Source organism: Pseudoliparis swirei, chromosome 12 (genome assembly GCF_029220125.1).
Source record: "Pseudoliparis swirei isolate HS2019 ecotype Mariana Trench chromosome 12, NWPU_hadal_v1, whole genome shotgun sequence".
NCBI lineage: Eukaryota > Metazoa > Chordata > Actinopteri > Perciformes > Liparidae > Pseudoliparis > Pseudoliparis swirei.
The window spans coordinates 1,203,073-1,225,371 of NC_079399.1; the positions used below are offsets into that span (position 1 = coordinate 1,203,073).

At 55.0% G+C, this 22,299-nt stretch overlaps 1 protein-coding gene across 1 annotated transcript in view; it reads right to left on the reverse strand.

Moving 5' to 3' along the window:
• The window catches only part of vta1 (vesicle (multivesicular body) trafficking 1), a 32,032-nt gene that overhangs the window by 5,379 nt on the left and 4,354 nt on the right, over positions 1-22,299 (reverse strand). The window contains exons 2-6 of the mRNA XM_056428456.1: positions 20,191-20,285; positions 14,316-14,443; positions 12,432-12,507; positions 6,861-6,963; positions 3,435-3,668 (exon numbers count right to left, since the gene is read on the reverse strand). Coding sequence (XP_056284431.1) covers positions 3,435-3,668; positions 6,861-6,963; positions 12,432-12,507; positions 14,316-14,443; positions 20,191-20,285 — 636 coding nt within the window. The remainder of the gene's footprint in view (positions 1-3,434; positions 3,669-6,860; positions 6,964-12,431; positions 12,508-14,315; positions 14,444-20,190; positions 20,286-22,299) is intronic.

The window sequence follows — 22,299 nt, forward strand, 5'->3', positions numbered from 1 at the left end:
CCTGAGGGACGTTGTGGGGACACACACACACACACATCTGAGGGACGTTGTGGGGACACACACACACACATACCTGAGGGACATTGTGGGGACACACACACACATACCTGAGGGACGTTGTGGGGACACACACACACACATACCTGAGGGACGTTGTGGGGACACACACACATACCTGAGGGACGTTGTGGGGACACACACACACACCTGAGGGACGTTGTGGGGACACACACACACACCTGAGGGACATTGTGGACACACACACACACACACACCTGAGGGGCGTTGTGGGGACACACACACACCTGAGGGACGTTGTGGGGACACACACACACACACCTGAGGGACGTTGTGGGGACACACACACACACAACCTGAGGGACGTTGTGGGGACACACACACACACACCTGAGGGACGTTGTGGGGACACACACACACACACCTGAGGGACATTGTGGACACACACACACCTGAGGGACGTTGTGGGGACACACACACACACACAAACCTGAGGGGCGTTGTGGGGACACACACATACATACCTGAGGGACGTTGTGGGGACACACACACACACATACCTGAGGGACATTGTGGGGACACACACACACACATACCTGAGGGACGTTGTGGGGACACACACACACATACCTGAGGGGCGTTGTGGGGGGACACACACACACACCTGAGGGACATTGTGGACACACACACACCTGAGGGACGTTGTGGGACACACACACACACACCTGAGGGACGTTGTGGACACACCTGAGGGACATTGTGGGGACACACACACACCTGAGGGACGTTGTGGACACACACCTGAGGGCGTTGTGGGACACACACACACCTGAGGGGACACACACACACACACACACACACCTGAGGGCGTTGTGGGGACACTCCCACACACCTGAGGGGCGTTGTGGGGACACACACCTGAGGGACGTTGGGGACACACACCTGAGGGCGTTGTGGACACACACCTGAGGCGTTGTTGTGGGACACACACACACCTGAGGGCGTTGTGGGACACACACACACCTGAGGGACGTTGGGGACACACACACACACCTGAGGGCGTTGTGGGGACACACACCTGAGGCGTTGTGGGGACACACACACCTGAGGGGCGTTGTGGGACACACACCTGAGGCGTTGTGGGACACACACACACACCTGAGGACATTGTGGACACACACACATACCTGAGGGCGTTGTGGGACACACACACACCTGAGGGACACTGTGGGACACACACACACCTGAGGGACGTTGTGGGGACACACACACACACCTGAGGGGCGTTGGGACACACACACACACACCTGAGGACATTGTACACACACACACCTGAGGGGCGTTGGGACACACACACACCTGAGGGGCGTTGTGGGGACACACACACACACACCTGAGGGGCGTTGTGGGGACACACACACACACACCTGAGGGACGTTGTGGGACACACACACACACCTGAGGACGTTGTGGGGACACACACACACACCTGAGGGACGTTGTGGGGACACACACACACACCTGAGGGGCGTTGTGGGGACACACACCTGAGGGGCGTTGTGGGGACACACACACACACACCTGAGGGGCGTTGTGGGAACACACACCTGAGGGACGTTGTGGACACACACACCTGAGGGCGTTGTGGGGACACACACACACCTGAGGGACACATGTGGGGACACACACACCTGAGGGACGTTGGGGACACACACACACACACCTGAGGGACGTTGGGGACACACACACACCTGAGGGCGTTGTGGGACACACACACACACACCTGAGGGACGTTGTGGGGACACACACCTGAGGGACACACACACACCTGAGGGACGTTGTGGGACACACACACACCTGAGGGCGTTGTGGACACACACACACCTGAGGGCGTTGTGGGACACACACACACACCTGAGGACGTTGTGGGGACACACACACATACCTGAGGGACGTTGTGGGGACACACACATACCTGAGGGACGTTGTGGGGACACACACACACACCTGAGGGACGTTGTGGGGACACACACACACACACAAACCTGAGGGGCGTTGTGGGGACACACACACACACCTGAGGGGCGTTGTGGGGACACACACATACATACCTGAGGGACGTTGTGGGGACACACACCTGAGGGGCGTTGTGGGACACACACACACACACCTGAGGGACATTGTGGACACACACACACCTGAGGGACGTTGTGGGACACACACACACACACCTGAGGGACGTTGTGGGGACACACACACATACCTGAGGGACGTTGTGGGGACACACACACACACCTGAGGGACGTTGTGGGGACACACACATACATACCTGAGGGACGTTGTGGGGACACACACACACACCTGAGGTGCGTTGTGGGGACACACACACACACACACACACCTGAGGGGCGTTGTGGGGACACACACACACATACCTGAGGGACGTTGTGGGGACACACACACACACCTGAGGGACGTTGTGGGGACACACACACACACACCTGAGGGACGTTGTGGGGACACACACACACATACCTGAGGGACGTTGTGGGGACACACACACCTGAGGGGCGTTGTGGGGACACACACACCTGAGGGGCGTTGTGGGGACACACACCTGAGGGGCGTTGTGGGACACACACACACCTGAGGGGCGTTGTGGGGACACACATACCTGAGGGGCGTTGTGGGGACACACACACCTGAGGGACGTTGTGGGGACACACACACTCACACACACCTGAGGGGCGTTGTGGGGACACACACACACACACACACACACCTGAGGGGCGTTGTGGGGACACACACACACACACACACACCTGAGGGGCGTTGTGGGGACACACACACACACACCTGAGGGGCGTTGTGGGGACACACACCTGAGGGGCGTTGTGGGGACACACACACACACACACACACCTGAGGGGCGTTGTGGGGACACACACACACCTGAGGGGCGTTGTGGGGACACACACACCTGAGGGGCGTTGTGGGGACACACACACCTGAGGGACGTTGTGGGGACACACACCTGAGGGGCGTTGTGGGGACACACACCTGAGGGGCGTTGTGGGGACACACACCTGAGGGGCGTTGTGGGGACACACCTGAGGGGACACACACACACACACACACACCTGAGGGGCGTTGTGGGGACACACACACACGCCTGAGGGGCGTTGTGGGGACACACACACACACACACACACACCTGAGGGGCGTTGTGGGGGCACACACCTGAGGGGCGTTGTGGGGGCACACACCTGAGGGGCGTTGTGGGGGCACACACCTGAGGGGCGTTGTGGGGACACACACCTGAGGGACGTTGTGGGGACACACACACACACACACCTGAGGGACGTTGTGGGGACACACACACACACACACCTGAGGGGCGTTGTGGGGACACGTACCTGAGGGCAGCGGCAGCTCGGCCGGCGTGTTGGCCGGTGCGTGGGCCCCCGGTGGGATCTGGATGTTATTAAAGTTGGTAGTGGGGGGGGGACCAGATGGTCCCGGTCCTGGACTGAAGCCGATCCCTGGTCCAGCACCCGGACCCAGACCCGGGTCCTGGTCCTCGAAGGACCCTGAAGGAGGCCCCCCTCTGAAGGACACCCCGTGGGAGAACCCCCCCGCTCCATACTCGTCTACCAGAGACACAAGAGACGGACGTCTTGAGAACGCCTTCAGGCCCGCGGTGCGTTCAGGGCCCCTCCAGACCAGGGTCTCCATTCAAGACTGAGAGACCACTACACCCTGGAAACCACTACACCCTGGAGACCACTACACCCTGGAGACCACTACACCCTGGAGAGACCACTACACCCTGGAGACCACTACACCCTGGAAACCACTACACCCTGGAGACCACTACACCACTACACCCTGGAGACCACTACACCCTGGAGACCACTACACCCTGGAGAGACCACTACACCCTGGAGAGACCACTACACCCTGGAGACCACTACACCCTGGAGAGACCACTACACCCTGGAGACCACTACACCCTGGAAAGACCACTACACCCTGGAGACCACTACACCCTGGAGACCACTACACCCTGGAGAGACCACTACACCCTGGAGACCACTACACCCTGGAAACCACTACACCCTGGAGACCACTACACCCTGGAGACCACTACACCCTGGAGACCACTACACCCTGGAGACCACTACACCCTGGAGACCACTACACCCTGGAGACCACTACACCCTGGAGACCACTACACCCTGGAGACCACTACACCCTGGAGACCACTACACCCTGGAGACCACTACACCCTGGAGACCACTACACCCTGGAGAGACCACTACACCCTGGAGACCACTACACCCTGGAGACCACTACACCCTGGAAACCACTACACCCTGGAGACCACTACACCCTGGAGACCACTACACCCTGGAGACCACTACACCCTGGAAACCACTACACCCTGGAGACCACTACACCCTGGAGACCACTACACCCTGGAGAGACCACTACACCCTGGAGAGACCACTACACCCTGGAAACCACTACACCCTGGAGACCACTACACCCTGGAGAGACCACTACACCCTGGAGACCACTACACCCTGGAGAGACCACTACACCCTGGAGACCACTACACCCTGGAGACCACTACACCCTGGAAACCACTACACCCAGACGGGACTATGACTACTGGAGGAAAGTGGTGACAACTGACTGAAGGTCTTGACCTTTCGGATCAGCGTGCAGGTCTTGGATCAGTCCAACGATCCGGCAGACCTCCGATGGGTCTTTAAGATTCTACATCATGATATCATGAGTAGATGAAAGCCAGGACCGTAAACAGAACCCGGGGACCCAGGGAGCTTACACCCACGAGACCGGGACCGGGTCCGACCGACCAGACCGGGTCTGACCGGGACCGGGTCCGAGTCTGACCGGGACCGGGTCTGACCGGGGAATCCAGACCAGAGTTCAGGGGAGACGGTTAGAATTAAAGTCTCAGTGAGCGGCACCGAGGACGTGGTTCTGTCTCACTGGACCCGCCGGGTTCTCATGCACGGTCTCTGGTTCCCCAACATAGACCATCAACACACACACACACACACACACACACACACAGAAAGAGCATTGTTTCACAGCTGGTCTGCTCTGACTTTCTATTGGCTGGAAGGAATTGGGGCGTGACGGGGGAGGGGTGAGGGGAGGAATGGAGGGAGGAGGGGTTGGGGGGGGAGGGCGAGAGAGAAAACAACTTCCAAACGCAGAGTTGTAAAAAAATATAAAGAATGTGTTCAGGGACCCGGTTGCATTTTGAAAATGTTGCCAACAAACACACACACACACACTGTGGACTCTGAGGGGCCACGGGGGTCTCTGCAGCATCTGGACTCACTTTCACGGTGGAGGTCCAGAGGTTGCGTCACCCCCCCCCCCCCCCCCCCCGAGGAGGAACAGGAACGTGTGTTGACCTACGAGCCGGCCGACGGAGACCCTGAACGCATCGTTCGCCGTCATTGGGTCGAGGCCAGCTGCTAGACCACGCCCACAAACATCGGCATGACATCATCACACGCTTCTCTTTTGTTCCTGTCCTCTAATCTCTCTCACTCTGTCACACCCTCTTCTCTCCCCTTCTTTCGTTCCCTCTTTCCTCTCCTCCTTGTCGACTCCCCTCACTTTCCCGTTGTCTTTGTCTCCCTCTACTCGTTTCCTCCTCGCCTCTCCTCTCCTCTCCCAGGATGCACTGGGGTCTGTGTGTCAGTGGCCTGGGGTAGGAACCGGGTTCCCTGGAGGAACATCTGTTCTCCGAGGGAGGAGAACCCTGAACCAGACGCTGACATCAACGTGACAGACAAGAGGAAACAAGATGGCGCACCACCTCAGGGCGTTTGGTGAAAACTCACCATGACTCGTCATCTTTCAGGACTTAGTTATACAGAATAGAAGTTGATCGGATAAATTATGTGGGAGGAGTCTGTAAAAGCAAACGGCGAAAAATGACAAAAACGGCCAGATTGGGTGATTATATGTAGCGCCACCTAGTGTTCAAATCACACACGGCCGTGTTGAAGTTATGAGCACTGAAAACAAGACACGCCCCAAACATGTTGATGATGATATCATCATCATCATCATCATCTAGATATATCAAAATCTTTTTTCTCATGTCTTCAGGAGTTATGGACCGGTGAACATGTTAGGGGCGTGTCTTGTTTATATCTAGATGATGATGATGATGATGACGATATATCTTCATGACGGCGTGGAGGAGAAGTGCCCAATTGTGGGGTTTTCACCAAATTCAAAATGGCGGAAAATGTAAGTAGGCGGAGCTTAGTGGTGGAGAGGCTTCTTAAAGAGACGGTTCGATGCACATCTGTGAACCAAATTCAACTCAAGCGAACGTTGTGGGTGAGGGGCGTCGCCCGTCCAGCCAGAGTCTAGCTTCCTGCCCGATGTTTTCTTTCCCACAGAACTCTTCCCAGAATGCACTTCTCTTGGCTTGATTAACGCACTTGGTCGATCTCCTCTGGACACGACTCCGTTCCCCTGAAGGTCACGCTCTGCAGACGAGGCCAGAGCGCCTCCATGGAAAGGTCAGAGGTACAGAAATATCACCTCTCTCTCTCCCTCCCTCTCTCTCCACAAATGCCAGATGAGAGTCAGCGACATGTTCTTCAGACTGTAATCACTTCATTTGCTAATCAGCACACACACACACACACACACACACACACACACACACACACACACACACACACACACACACACACACACACACACACACACACACACACACACACACACACACACACACACACACACACACACACACACACACACACACACACACACACCTGCGTCCATGCCGGTGGGGCCGGCCTCGGGCGTCTCTCCGTTCTTCAGACAGGTGTGGATGTAGGTGGCCTTCCAGCGCGCGTACTTCCTGTGCTGGATGTTCTGGTAGAGGGGGGGAGGGGGCGAGGGGTCATCTTTAAAGGGAACCGTTGACACATGCATGTGACTATGGTAGCTTTTCAAAATAAGGTGTTAATAAGGAGCGTACCTGCAAAAAGTTACTTCTTTCAAGAAATGACAAATAGTTCCGGACACATATATATATATACATACACACATATATATATATATATATATACATACAAAAATATATGTATGTATGTATATACATACATATATATATATGTGTGTATATATATATATATATATATATATATACATACATATATATATGTATATAGTAGGGCTGGGCAACGATTACATTTTTTAATCGCGATTAATCGCATGATTTCCCTGATTAATCGCGATTAATCACATTTGTATACGCAAAATCCATAATTAATTCAAAAGTAGTGTACAGCGCACTTCTATTTTAAATGTTCTGCCATATGAATGAACGTGCCATAACATGTGTTGTCCCTGTTAGAGACACCAGAAAACACTTTCAGTGCAGTTTGTCAATTCCTAGAACTTGACACTTATTTTAATAAATGTACTGCCATATGAACTAAACTAAAATGAACTATACATGCCTAAAAGGTGCCTAATATTTCTAGACTGAAATAATTTCGGCATTATAATTATTATAACTGAGGATATTTTAGTTGCCTATTTAGTGGAGCCCCCTCAGGACGTGGTGCCCTACGCACAGCGCGTAGTGCACTATGGGAGCGGCGGCGCTGGTCGTAGTTTATAGCACAAACAACAATGAACTAGTGGAGGCGGCGAGGTGCTCCGTGTTGCCAGATTGGAGATGGTGAAGTATCGTACCAAAGGCTCAACATGGTTGAATTTGGAGGATAATTATCGTGTATCTGGCAACCCTGAGATCGGTCGACCAATGACTGCTCTCTATTCTGTCAGCTCACGCAAGAAGGTGGAACGTAAGGGAGATACCATTTCCAAAACTTGTAAGGGGTAAATACTAGTTTATGAAAACCCAGAGAAACACAAATATCCGACGAAGCAAAATCCCGACGTTTTTGGAATCCCTGCCGGACGCATTTTGTAGGTCTCAAGAGCAGGACATGTCCGGGGAAAACTGGACGTCTGGTCCCCCTAACTAACCGGCCTGCAGTCTGTAGCTCTCCACTTCACTGTGGCATTGGTTCGCTTCTCTTGCCTTGGTTCATCTCCTCCCTGCAGCGTCGTCTGCCGAAGCCTCGCTCCACTGTGTGCCATTTAAAATCTCCGTACTCTTCTCCATGTTTGTTAAACCGCGAATTACTTTCTTTTCCGGTTCCGCAGCAATCAGTAGCACTTTTACAAAATAAAAGCCTGTGAGAAACACACTTTTGCAATAATAAAATAAATAATAAAACCTGCGTTCACGCGCGTTAAATAATTGTCGGCGTTAATTAATTGATGCGTTAACGCAAGATTAACGCGTTAACGTGCCCACCCCTAGTATATAGAGTTCAACACATCTTTAAACTCTTGTATTGAATCAATTTAGTTTTTTCAAAGTAAAAGACAATAAAAAAAATTAGATTAAACCTTTTCCACTTGGTCTAACAAGTGTGTGTGTGTGTGTATGTGTGTGTGTGTGTGTGGGGGGGGGGGGGCTGCTCCGGACTGATAAGCGTTCCCACAGATTAGAAACAATGAACTCTAACGTCACCGTGAGGTCACGGGTCCAGAGATAAGGGGGGCGGCTCAGACCTGGACTAACTAAAGGACTAAGGATCTCAGTCTGTTGTGGACTCCCTTCAGCATCTGGTACATAGCGGTCCAGTCTGGCAGGCTCTGGTTCCCCATCTGGAACACCCCTCAGACCGCCTGCAGCCTTCTGAGGCGGGCCGGACGCTAAAGACCCGGTCACGCTGGACCCGGTCCGGAGAGCGACGCAACAGCAGGGAGACAGATGGTGAGTGGGAGGAGTCAGACTGCAGGTCTGGACGAGGTCTCTGCGAACCACAAGGGGTCACAGGGTCTGACCCACAAGTCTGACTTCCCACCTCGTCCCTTCCACTTCCCGCCTCGTCCCTTCCACTTCCCACCTCGTCCCTTCCACTTCCCGCCTCGTCCCTTCCACTTCCCACCTCGTCCCTTCCACTTCCCACCTCGTCCCTTCCACTTCCCACCTCGTCCCTTCCACTTCCCGCCTCATCCCTTCCACTTCCCGCCTCGTCTCTTTGACTTCCCGCCTCATCCCTTCCACTACCCGCCTTGTCTCTTTGACTTCCCTCCTCGTCCCTTCCACTTCCCGCCTCGTCTCTTTGACTTCCATCCTCGTCCCTACCACTTCCCGCCTCGTCCCTTCCACTTCCCGCCTCGTCCCTTCCACTTCCCTCCTTGTCCCTTCCACTTCCCTCCTTGTCCCTTCCACTTCCCGCCTCGTCCCTTCCACTTCCCGCCTCGTCCCTTCCACTTCCCACCTCGTCCCTTCCACTTCCCACCTCGTCCCTTCCACTTCCCGCCTCATCCCTTCCACTTCCCGCCTCGTCTCTTTGACTTCCCGCCTCATCCCTTCCACTACCCGCCTCGTCTCTTTGACTTCCCTCCTCGTCCCTTCCACTTCCCGCCTCGTCTCTTTGACTTCCATCCTCGTCCCTACCACTTCCCACCTCGTCCCTTCCACTTCCCGCCTCATCCCTTCCACTTCCCGCCTCGTCTCTTTGACTTCCGCCTCATCCCTTCCACTACCGCCTCGTCTCTTTGACTTCCTCCTCGTCCCTTCCACTTCCCGCCTGCCTCTTTGTCATCCTCCCTACCACTTCCCGCCTCGTCCCCTCCACTTCCCGCCTTGTCTCTGACTTCCCTCCTCATCCCTTCCACTTCCCGCCTCGTCTCTTTGACTTCCCTCCTCGTCCCTTCCACTTTCCGCCTTGTCCATTCCACTTCCCTCCTCGTCCCTTCGTCTTCCTGCCTTGTCCCTTCCACTTCCCTCCTCGTCCCTTCCACTTTCCGCCTCGTCCCTTCCACTTCCCGCCTCGTCTCTTTGACTTCCCACCTCGTCTCTGACTTCCCTCCTCGTCCCTTCCACTTCCCGCCTCGTCCATTCCACTTCCCTCCTCGCCCCTTCGTCTTCCTGCCTTGTCCCTTCCACTTCCCGCCTCGTCCACTTCCCGCCTCTTCGTCTTCCTGCCTCGTCCCTTCCACTTCCCTCCTCGCCCCTTCGTCTTCCTGCCTTGTCCCTTCCACTTCCCGCCTCGTCCCTTCCACTTCCCTCCTTGTCCCTTCCCTTCCACTTCCCTTCCACTTCCCGCCTCGTCCCTTCCACTTCCCACCTCGTCCCTTCCACTTCCCGCCTCGTCCCTTCCACTTCCCGCCTCGTCCCTTCCACTTCCCGCCTCGTCCCTTCCACTTCCCGCCTCGTCCCTTCCACTTCCCGCCTCGTCCCTTCCACTTCCCGCCTCGTCCCTTCCACTTCCCTCCTCGCCCCTTCCACTTCCCGCCTCGTCCCTTCCACTTCCCGCCTCGTCCCTTCCACTTCCCGCCTCGTCCCTTCCACTTCCCACCTCGTCCCTTCCACTTCCCACCTCGTCCCTTCCACTTCCCGCCTCATCCCTTCCACTTCCCGCCTCATCTCTTTGACTTCCCTCCTCGTCCCTTCCACTTTCCGCCTTGTCCATTCCACTTCCCTCCTCGTCCCTTCGTCTTCCTGCCTTGTCCCTTCCACTTCCCTCCTCGTCCCTTCCACTTTCCGCCTCGTCCCTTCCACTTCCCGCCTCGTCTCTTTGACTTCCCACCTTGTCTCTGACTTCCCTCCTCGTCCCTTCCACTTCCCGCCTCGTCCCTTCCACTTCCCGCCTCATCCCTTCCACTTCCCGCCTCGTCTCTTTGACTTCCCGCCTCATCCCTTCCACTACCCGCCTCGTCTCTTTGACTTCCCTCCTCGTCCCTTCCACTTCCCGCCTCGTCTCTTTGACTTCCATCCTCGTCCCTTCCACTTCCCACCTCGTCCCTTCCACTTCCCGCCTCATCCCTTCCACTTCCCGCCTCGTCTCTTTGACTTCCCGCCTCATCCCTTCCACTACCCGCCTCGTCTCTTTGACTTCCCTCCTCGTCCCTTCCACTTCCCGCCTCGTCTCTTTGACTTCCATCCTCGTCCCTACCACTTCCCGCCTCGTCCCCTCCACTTCCCGCCTTGTCTCTGACTTCCCTCCTCATCCCTTCCACTTCCCGCCTCGTCTCTTTGACTTCCCTCCTCGTCCCTTCCACTTTCCGCCTTGTCCATTCCACTTCCCTCCTCGTCCCTTCGTCTTCCTGCCTTGTCCCTTCCACTTTCCGCCTCGTCCCTTTGACTTCCCACCTTGTCTCTGACTTCCCTCCTCGTCCCTTCCACTTCCCGCCTCGTCCATTCCACTTCCCTCCTCGCCCCTTCGTCTTCCTGCCTTGTCCCTTCCACTTCCCGCCTCGTCCCTTCCACTTCCCGCCTCTTCGTCTTCCTGCCTCGTCCCTTCCACTTCCCTCCTCGCCCCTTCGTCTTCCTGCCTTGTCCCTTCCACTTCCCGCCTCGTCCCTTCCACTTCCCGCCTCGTCCCTTCCACTTCCCGCCTCGTCCCTTCCACTTCCCACCTCATCCCTTCCACTTCCCGCCTCATCCCTTCCACTTCCCGCCTCGTCTCTTTGACTTCCCGCCTCATCCCTTCCACTACCCGCCTCGTCTCTTTGACTTCCCTCCTCGTCCCTTCCACTTCCCGCCTCGTCTCTTTGACTTCCATCCTTGTCCCTACCACTTCCCGCCTCGTCCCCTCCACTTCCCGCCTTGTCTCTGACTTCCCTCCTCATCCCTTCCACTTCCCGCCTCGTCTCTTTGACTTCCCTCCTCGTCCCTTCCACTTTCCGCCTTGTCCATTCCACTTCCCTCCTCGTCCCTTCGTCTTCCTGCCTTGTCCCTTCCACTTCCCTCCTCGTCCCTTCCACTTCCCGCCTCGTCTCTTTGACTTCCCACCTCGTCTCTGACTTCCCTCCTCGTCCCTTCCACTTCCCGCCTCGTCCATTCCACTTCCCTCCTCGCCCCTTCGTCTTCCTGCCTTGTCCCTTCCACTTCCCGCCTCGTCCCTTCCACTTCCCGCCTCTTCGTCTTCCTGCCTCGTCCCTTCCACTTCCCGCCTCGTCCCTTCCACTTCCCGCCTCGTCCCTTCCACTTCCCTCCTTGTCCCTTCCACTTCCCGCTTCGTCCCTTTGACTTCCCACCTCGTCCCTTCCACTTCCCTCCTCATCCCTTCCACTTCCCTCCTTGTCCCTTCCACTTCCCTCCTTGTCCCTTCCACTTCCCGCTTCGTCCCTTTGACTTCCCTCCTCATCCCTTCCATTTCCCGCCTCGTCTCTTTGACTTCCCTCCTCGTCCCTTCCACTTCCCCCTCATCACTTTGACTTCCATACTCATCCCTTCCACTTCCCTCCTTGTCCCTTCATCTTCCTGCCTTGTCCCTTCCACTTCCCGCTTCGTCCCTTCGCCTTACCTCCTCTGACAGTTCCCCGAACACAGAGAGGACGTCCAGCAGCAGACTGGCTGAGTAGAAAGACTTGATCATGTTCCTGGAGGAAGACGAGGAGAAGAGGAAGAATAGGAGGAGAATTGGAGGAAGAGGAGGAGAAAAGGTTAGTTGTTAGTTGAGTGGTATTTTTGTGTCAGAATATTCACAAGATATGTGGTTCATAGACGGGTTCACACACACACACACACTAACACACAGACACTCACACTAACACACAGACACTCACACACACACCTTTGATGGAATAAGAAACTTCCTCCGACATGTTGCTGCTCAGGAGCTACAAGGAGGCCATTCATGTTCCTCACCTTCTGTGAGTGTGTGTGTGTGAGTGAGTGTGTCTGTGTGTGTGTGAGTGTGTGTGTGAGAGTGTCTGTGTGTGTCTGTGTGTGTGTGTGAGTGTCTGTGTGTTTGTGTGTGTGTGTGTGTGTGTATGTGTGTGTGTCATGAATGCCGGTAAATGAGGGCTGTGGCTGCTTTAAACTCAGCACTATACGATGTTTATAAAACATGAAGCTTGAGGACATGACAGTATTTGGTTTAATTGTATCCAGATTAATGTTCCGTGTTGCCATGGTGACGCAGAGTTCACCTAGCAACAGAGTTCTCAATCATGAATCTACCGACTGCGTGACCTTATGTAAATATAATGGGATAAGAGGTCAGGATGTGACTCACATCCGATTCCTGTTCCTCTAAATAATCACACGGGGACTCCTCTGGTTGTATAGAAGTCTATACTTCATGTCTTAAAGCTGCATTCTCTCTCCTGACCACCAGGGGGCCACTCCTCTGGTTGTATAGAAGTCTATGCTTCATGTGTTAAAGCTGCATTCTCTCTCCTGGCCACCAGGGGGCGACTCCTCTGGTTGTATAGAAGTCTATGCTTCATGTGTTAAAGCTGCATTCTCTCCTGACCACCAGGGGGCGACTCCTCTGGTTGTATAGAAGTCTATGCTTCATGTGTTAAAGCTGCATTATCTCTCCTGACCACCAGGGGGCGACTCCTCTGGTTGTATAGAAGTATATGTTCATGTGTTAAAGCTGCGTTCTCTCTCCTGACCACCAGGGGCGACTCCTCTGGTTGTATAGAAGTATATGTTCATGTGTTAAAGCTGTATTCTCTCTCCTGACCACCAGGGGGCGACTCCTCTGGTTGTATAGAAGTATATGTTCATGTGTTAAAGCTGTATTCTCTCTCCTGACCACCAGGGGGCGACTCCTCTGGTTGTATAGAAGTATATGTTAATGTGTTAAAGCTGTATTCTCTCTCCTGACCACCAGGGGGCGACTCCTCTGGTTGTATAGAAGTATATGTTCATGTGTTAAAGCTGTATTCTCTCTCCTGACCACCAGGGGGCGACTCCTCGATGTAGAGGAACATTTCAGAATCATGAATCATCCAGAAAGAAATCCTTTAATTTACTGAAACTGGATTCACTTCACGCCGGATGACATCATCACAGGAACCTTACAGAGAGGAGAGGAGACGAGAGGGCAGGAGACAACAAACAACGAGGAGGGTAGAGGGGAGGATACAAGGAGAGAGGAAACACGGGGAGGCAGAGAGGAAAGACTAAGGAGGAGGAAGTAGAAACTAAGAGGAGATGAAACAAAGGCAGGAGAAGAGAGGAAACAAAAGAAAGGAGAGGAAACAAGGGGAGGAAACAAAGGCAGAAGAAGAGAGGAGAGGAAACAAGAACAGAAGAGGACATGAGGAAGGAAAGGAGGAAGGAGATGAGGAAGGATAGGAGGAAAAACAGGAGAGGAAATGAGGAAGGACAGAACAGGAAAGGAGGAAGGAGATGAGGAAGGAGAGGAGGAAACAGAGGAGGAAGCAGGAGGTACTTGTGGAAGCGGCCCTGCCGGTCCTCGGTGTCGGCGTAGAGGAACATCTTCAGGGCGTAGTTCTCGATGTGGGCGTTGCCCACCACCTCCTGGCCGATGGAGTCGTTGTCGCCCAGCTCCTTCTTCATCTGGAGGAGGACACAGGAAGTCAGAGCCGCGCTGTGATTGGCTCACACCGGAGCTGTGATGGACTGCATTCTGGACCAAAGATTGTTTGTGTGAGAAGACGCTCCACTCCATTTAAAAACATGGATATATGTTGTCTTCACTTCCAACAAACATCCGATAACACAAAGGAGAGAATCCTCTTAAAGCACCGTCTGTCCTACGACCACGCCTCCAGAACACTCTGCCCCCCCACCCCCCCCTCCATTACGGAGCCCAGCTCGGCTTCAGGTTTCCTGTAAAACCACTCAAAGCAAACACCAAACACGCTGGTTCCCTCCAGCAGGTGGACCCTGAATGGACACCCTGTCCACGGCTGAGTGTGTGTGTGTGTGTGTGTGTGTGTCTGTGTGTGTGTGTGAGGAATGTAAGACTTGAGTGCAGGATGAAGGAAGGACACCTGGTCAGGGGAACATAACGAGTCAGAGGAAACCAAACTTTGAGTGATTAAGACGAATTTTAACTTTTAAAACGTAAACAACAACAACAACAAAAGGTGAAGTCATTACTGAAGGGTCCAGTGATGGAGAACGGATGACGCGACCATCCGTGAGTTGTTTATCAATTCCATAGGTGTTGCACTTAAAGGGCCAGCGACGCCAAGGAGCTTGGGGAATCCAGATGTTCCTCTGGTCCAGACCTGGAGAAGCTCCCAGTCCACCACAGTGAGCAGCTCATGAGGGGCGGGACATTACACAAGGACCACAGGCCCACAAGGACCGCCAAGCAAAGGGGCGGAGCCACGGCGACCACGAGAGGACCAACGGTCTCAGATGTACCTAATAAAGTGGACACGACAGAGGCCAGATGTATTTACACTGCTACAATGAAGAAGTACAGCACACACACACACACACACACAGACACAAATAGACACACACACACAGACACAATATGAGTCCTGTTAAAACCTGTGTCTGTTTGTGTGTGTCTGTGTGTGTGTGTCTGTTTGTGTGTGTGTGTGTGTGTTTCCATTCTTGTCCACTGCTTCCTTTAATTGGCTCTTAAAAACAGTCCAGCATCGCCGCGGGACTTTCTCCTCCTCCTCCTCATCTCTACCTCCTCCTCTCCCCTCTTCCTCCTCATCTCTACCTCCTCCTCCCCCCCCACCCCTTCTCCTCCTCCTCTCGGTAAACATGGAGCCTTTTAAATTCTTCTCAGGGGATCAGAAGTTAAATGTTCTGATGTTTCCTCGTATAAACCTGAAGACACGACGTGTTGCAGCTCCTCTCCATAAAGGCTCATTAGTCTGACCCCGCTGGGACGCTGACCCCCCCCCCCCCATCATAACAACTCTATAAAATCAAATTGGCTCGGCTCCTGTTGACAAGCAGCCACTTTACATGAAGGATCAACATCAGGCTGTCACAGTGGTGCGTTCAGGCTCCAGGCTGTCACTGTGGTGCGTTCAGGCTCCAGGCTGTCACTGTGGTGCGTTCAGGCTCCAGGCTGTCACTGTGGTGCATTCAGGCTCCAGGCTGTCACTGTGGTGCGTTCAGGCTCCAGGCTGTCACAGTGGTGCGTTCAGGCTCCAGGCTGTCACTGTGGTGCGTTCAGGCTCCAGGCTGTCACTGTGGTGCATTCAGGCTCCAGGCTGTCACTGTGGTGCATTCAGGCTCCAGGCTGTCACTGTGGTGCATTCAGGCTCCAGGCTGTCACTGTGGTGCATTCAGGCTCCAGGCTGTCACTGTGGTGCGTTCAGGCTGTCACTGTGGTGCGTTCAGGCTCTAGGCTGTCACTGTGGTGCGTTCAGGCTCCAGGCTGTCACTGTGGTGCGTTCAGGCTCCGGCTGTCACAGTGGTGCGTTCAGGCTCCAGGCTGTCAATGTGGTGCGTTCAGGCTCCAGGCTGTCACTGTGGTGCGTTCAGGCTCCAGGCTGTCACTGTGGTGCGTTCAGGCTCCAGGCTGTCACTGTGGTGCGTTCAGTCTCCAGGCTGTCACTGTGGTGCGTTCAGGCTCCAGGCTGTCACTGTGGTGCGTTCAGGCTCCAGGCTGTCACTGTGGTGCGTTCAGGCTGTCACTGTGGTGCGTTCAGGCTGTCACTGTGGTGCGTTCAGGCTCTAGGCTGTCACTGTGGTGCGTTCAGGCTCTAGGCTGTCACTGTGGTGCGTTCAGGCTCCAGGCTGTCACTGTGGTGCGTTCAGGCTCCAGGCTGTCACTGTGGTGCGTTCAGGCTCCAGGCTGTCACTGTGGTGCGTTCAGGCTCCAGGCTGTCACTGTGGTGCGTTCAGGCTGTCACTGTGGTGCGTTCAGGCTGTCACTGTGGTGCGTTCAGGCTCCAGGCTGTCACTGTGGTGCGTTCAGGCTCCGGCTGTCACAGTGGTGCGTTCAGGCTCCAGGCTGTCAATGTGGTGCGTTCAGGCTCCAGGCTGTCACTGTGGTGCGTTCAGGCTCCAGGCTGTCACTGTGGTGCGTTCAGGCTCCAGGCTGTCACTGTGGTGCGTTCAGGCTCCAGGCTGTCACTGTGGTGCGTTCAGGCTCCAGGCTGTCACTGTGGTGCGTTCAGGCTCCAGGCTGTCACTGTGGTGCGTTCAGTCTCCAGGCTGTCACTGTGGTGCGTTCAGGCTGTCACTGTGGTGCGTTCAGGCTGTCACTGTGGTGCGTTCAGGCTGTCACTGTGGTGCGTTCAGGCTCTAGGCTGTCACAGTGGTGCGTTCAGGCTCTAGGCTGTCACAGTGGTGCGTTCAGGCTCCAGGCTGTCACTGTGGTGCGTTCAGGCTCCAGGCTGTCACTGTGGTGCGTTCAGGCTCCAGGCTGTCACAGTGGTGCATTCAGGCTCCAGGCTGTCACAGTGGTGCGTTCAGGCTCAGGCTGTCACTGTGGTGCGTTCAGGCTCCGGCTGTCACTGTGGTGCGTTCAGGCTCCAGGCTGTCACTGTGGTGCGTTCAGGCTCCAGGCTGTCACTGTGGTGCGTTCAGGCTCCAGGCTGTCACTGTGGTGCGTTCAGGCTCCAGGCTGTCACTGTGGTGCGTTCAGGCTCCAGGCTGTCACTGTGGTGCGTTCAGGCTCCAGGCTGTCACTGTGGTGCGTTCAGGCTGTCACTGTGGTGCGTTCAGGCTCCAGGCTGTCACTGTGGTGCGTTCAGGCTGTCACTGTGGTGCGTTCAGGCTCCAGGCTGTCACTGTGGTGCGTTCAGGCTCAGGCTGTCACTGTGGTGCGTTCAGGCTCCGGCTGTCACAGTGGTGCGTTCAGGCTCCAGGCTGTCAATGTGGTGCGTTCAGGCTCCAGGCTGTCACTGTGGTGCGTTCAGGCTCAGGCTGTCACTGTGGTGCTGGTTCAGGCTGTCACTGTGGTGCGTTCAGGCTCCAGGCTGTCACTGTGGTGCGTTCAGGCTCCAGGCTGTCACTGTGGTGCGTTCAGGCTCCAGGCTGTCACTGTGGTGCGTTCAGGCTCCAGGCTGTCACTGTGGTGCGTTCAGGCCCCAGGCTGTCACTGTGGTGCGTTCAGGCTCCGGCTGTCACTGTGGTGCGTTCAGGCTCCAGGCTGTCACTGTGGTGCGTTCAGTCTCCAGGCTGTCACTGTGGTGCGTTCAGGCTGTCACTGTGGTGCGTTCAGGCTCAGGCTGTCACTGTGGTGCGTTCAGGCTCCAGGCTGTCACTGTGGTGCGTTCAGGCTCCGGCTGTCACTGTGGTGCGTTCAGGCTCCAGGCTGTCACTGTGGTGCGTTCAGGCTCCAGGCTGTCACTGTGGTGCGTTCAGGCTGTCACTGTGGTGCGTTCAGGCTGTCACTGTGGTGCGTTCAGGCTGTCACTGTGGTGCGTTCAGGCTCCAGGCTGTCACAGTGGTGCGTTCAGGCTCCAGGCTGTCACTGTGGTGCGTTCAGGCTCCAGGCTGTCACAGTGGTGCGTTCAGGCTCCAGGCTGTCACAGTGGTGCGTTCAGGCTCCAGGCTGTCACTGTGGTGCGTTCAGGCTCCAGGCTGTCACTGTGGTGCGTTCAGGCTCCAGGCTGTCACTGTGGTGCGTTCAGGCTCCAGGCTGTCACTGTGGTGCGTTCAGGCTGTCACTGTGGTGCGTTCAGGCTCCAGGCTGTCACTGTGGTGCGTTCAGGCTCCAGGCTGTCACTGTGGTGCGTTCAGGCTCCAGGCTGTCACTGTGGTGCGTTCAGGCTCCAGGCTGTCACTGTGGTGCGTTCAGGCCCAGGCTGTCACTGTGGTGCGTTCAGGCTCAGGCTGTCACTGTGGTGCGTTCAGGCTCCGGCTGTCACAGTGGTGCGTTCAGGCTCCAGGCTGTCACTGTGGTGCGTTCAGGCTCCAGGCTGTCACTGTGGTGCGTTCAGGCTCCAGGCTGTCACTGTGGTGCGTTCAGGCTCCAGGCTGTCACTGTGGTGCGTTCAGGCTCCAGGCTGTCACTGTGGTGCGTTCAGGCTCCAGGCTGTCACTGTGGTGCGTTCAGGCTCCAGGCTGTCACTGTGGTGCGTTCAGGCTCCAGGCTGTCACTGTGGTGCGTTCAGGCTCCAGGCTGTCACTGTGGTGCGTTCAGGCTCCAGGCTGTCACTGTGGTGCGTTCAGGCTCCAGGCTGTCACTGTGGTGCGTTCAGGCTCCAGGCTGTCACTGTGGTGCGTTCAGGCTCCAGGCTGTCACTGTGGTGCGTTCAGGCTCCAGGCTGTCACTGTGGTGCGTTCAGGCTCCAGGCTGTCACTGTGGTGCGTTCAGGCTCCAGGCTGTCACTGTGGTGCGTTCAGGCTGTCACTGTGGTGCGTTCAGGCTCCAGGCTGTCACTGTGGTGCGTTCAGGCTCCAGGCTGTCACTGTGGTGCGTTCAGGCTCCAGGCTGTCACAGTGGTGCGTTCAGGCTCCAGGCTGTCACAGTGGTGCGTTCAGGCTCCAGGCTGTCACAGTGGTGCGTTCAGGCTCCAGGCTGTCACAGTGGTGCGTTCAGGCTCCAGGCTGTCACTGTGGTGCGTTCAGGCTCCAGGCTGTCACTGTGGTGCGTTCAGGCTCCAGGCTGTCACTGTGGTGCGTTCAGGCTCCAGGCTGTCACTGTGGTGCGTTCAGGCTCCAGGCTGTCACTGTGGTGCGTTCAGGCTCCAGGCTGTCACTGTGGTGCGTTCAGGCTCCAGGCTGTCACTGTGGTGCGTTCAGGCTCCAGGCTGTCACTGTGGTGCGTTCAGGCTCCAGGCTGTCACTGTGGTGCGTTCAGGCTCCAGGCTGTCACTGTGGTGCGTTCAGGCTCCAGGCTGTCACTGTGGTGCGTTCAGGCTCCAGGCTGTCACTGTGGTGCGTTCAGGCTCCAGGCTGTCACTGTGGTGCGTTCAGGCTCCAGGCTGTCACTGTGGTGCGTTCAGGCTCCAGGCTGTCACTGTGGTGCGTTCAGGCTCCAGGCTGTCACTGTGGTGCGTTCAGGCTCCAGGCTGTCACTGTTGTGCGTTCAGGCTCCAGGCTGTCACTGTGGTGCGTTCAGGCTCCAGGCTGTCACTGTTGTGCGTTCAGGCTCCAGGCTGTCACTGTGGTGCGTTCAGGCTCCAGGCTGTCATAATAATCAAATCGTTTGGATTTCTTAATGAGACTCGACACACGGCCGGTTTCTTTACCCAGAATCCTCTCTGTCGTGGTCTCTCCGTGAGCTCGTGTCTACACATGGGGGCGTGTCTCAGTCTGCTGGTCCCGAGGGGACCAGAGACCTCCTGCAGGGGGACCAGAGACCTGCAGGGGGACCAGAGACCTGCAGGAGGTCCTGAGGGGACCAGAGACCTGCAGGAGGTCTGACTCACCGTCTCCAGCTGGTCCATCAGCTTCACCAGGAACTTCCGGCACTCTGGGGTCTTACTGTCCAGCCTCATGCCGGTCTGCATGGCGTAGAGTCGGCCTGCGGGGGGGGGGGGGGGGGGATGTTAAACACAAAACTCCCACAATGCCTCACTGCTCAGTCCACCCTCATGACCTTCAGTCCAGTCACCTGTGACCTTCAGCAGACACAAGCTCCTCACACACACACACACACACATGGGGGGGATGGAGAGAGGAGAGAGAGAGAGAGATAGGAGGAGGGAGAGGGGGGGGGGAGAGAGAGAGGGGTGATGAGAGAGAGGGGGAGAGAGAGAGGGGGAGAGAGAGAGAGAGGGGGAGGAGAGGAAGAGAAAGAGAGAGGGGGGAGAGAGAGAGAGGGGGGAGAGAGAGAGAGAGGGAGGGGGAGAGAGAGAGGAGAGGAGGGGAGGAGAGAGAGATGAGAGAGAGAGGGAGAGGGAGAGAGGAGAGGGAGAGGAGAGAGAGAGGGAGGGAGAGGAGAGAGAGAGAGAGAGAGGAGAGAGAGAGAGGGGGTGAGAGGAGAGAGAGGGGAGAGAGAGAGAGAGAGAGAGAGGAGAGAGGGAGAGAGAGGGGGGAGAGAGAGAGAGAGGGGGGGAGAGGGAGAGAGAGGGACTCTGTAATTGGGGACTATTTCCAGCAGAGGATGAATACGCGTGAGGCGCTTCGTGATGTTCCCCCTGCAGTTCATCACGAGAACACGACATGCGAGTCACATGAGCTGCTATACACACAGAGACTTCTATACAACCAGAGGAGTGCACCCTGGTGGTCAGGAGAGGGAATGCAGCGTTGACTAAAGACCTGATGGCGTCTTTCTCCGTCTCTTCATGTGCGTCAGAGACCTGCTGCACCGAAGACACACGGCCAGGCTGAAATATACCTTTATATATATACATACACACATATATATATATATATATATATATATATATATATATATGTGTATTAGGGCTGCAACAACGAATCGATAAAATCGATAAAAATCGATTAAAATAGTTGGCAACGAATTTCATTATCGATTTGTTGTGTCGCGCGATTATTACGGCGCTCAATAAGTCGTGGATTATAATAAAAGTTGAGTTGAGAGCAAAGCCGCGCAGGAGAAACAAGAGCGGAGTGGAGAGCACAGACGGAATGCTGCGTTGTGAGAGCCAATCAACGCTGAGCTGCCCCGCTGTTGATGAATCTAATTGGCTGCTGCTGCTCACGTGGCGCTGGAAGCGGAAGTCCTTCACGTAGTCGGAGACTTTCACGGAGCTGAGTGCGCCTCCGGGTGACGTCATGACCCCAGACACCAGGGCGCTACATGTTACGATGTGTGTGGCATTTCCACAAGAGTATAACGTAGAAAACATGGTTATTTATTCCGTGGCGGATGGCGGAAAATATTTTTCCACGGAGAAAGGCAACGGAGATAAGCCCCGCCCCCTCACCGTATGAGGCGTTTAACCCATAAATAGCCAACTCAGGAGAGTAAACCGCTGTCAGTCTGTTTATGACGGGTTCATCCACATGACCAGTGAACAGGTTCATACTGCTGACCAGTGAACAGGTTCATCCACATCCTGACCAGTGGGTCTCCAGGACCTTTCCATGACTTTAAACCAAATTTCCATGATTAAACATTTTGTGAAAACTGTCTACACATGACAAAGTGAGAAGATGTAGTATTTAAACTAACAATGAAAATTCCAAAGCATACAGTATATATTCCATGTAAATTAATATTTGAATAAAACAAATTTGCATTACATTTCCAATTATTTTTGGATTTTTTTTTTATTACTTTTCTAGGCCTGCTAATAGCCATTTAAAGATTCCATGACTTTTCCAGGTTTTCCATGACCGTACGGACCCCGTTTTGAATAAAGGGTTGGAAAAAAAATTGTTTTGTTTTTTTATCCGATTAATCGACAAAATAATCAACAGATTAATCGATTATCAAAATAATCGTTAGTTGCAGCCCTAATGTGTATGTATATATACATATATATTGTGTTATTAGTATTATATATATATATATATATAATTATATACATTTCTCCAGACGTCTCCTCACGCTGCCACAAGGACAG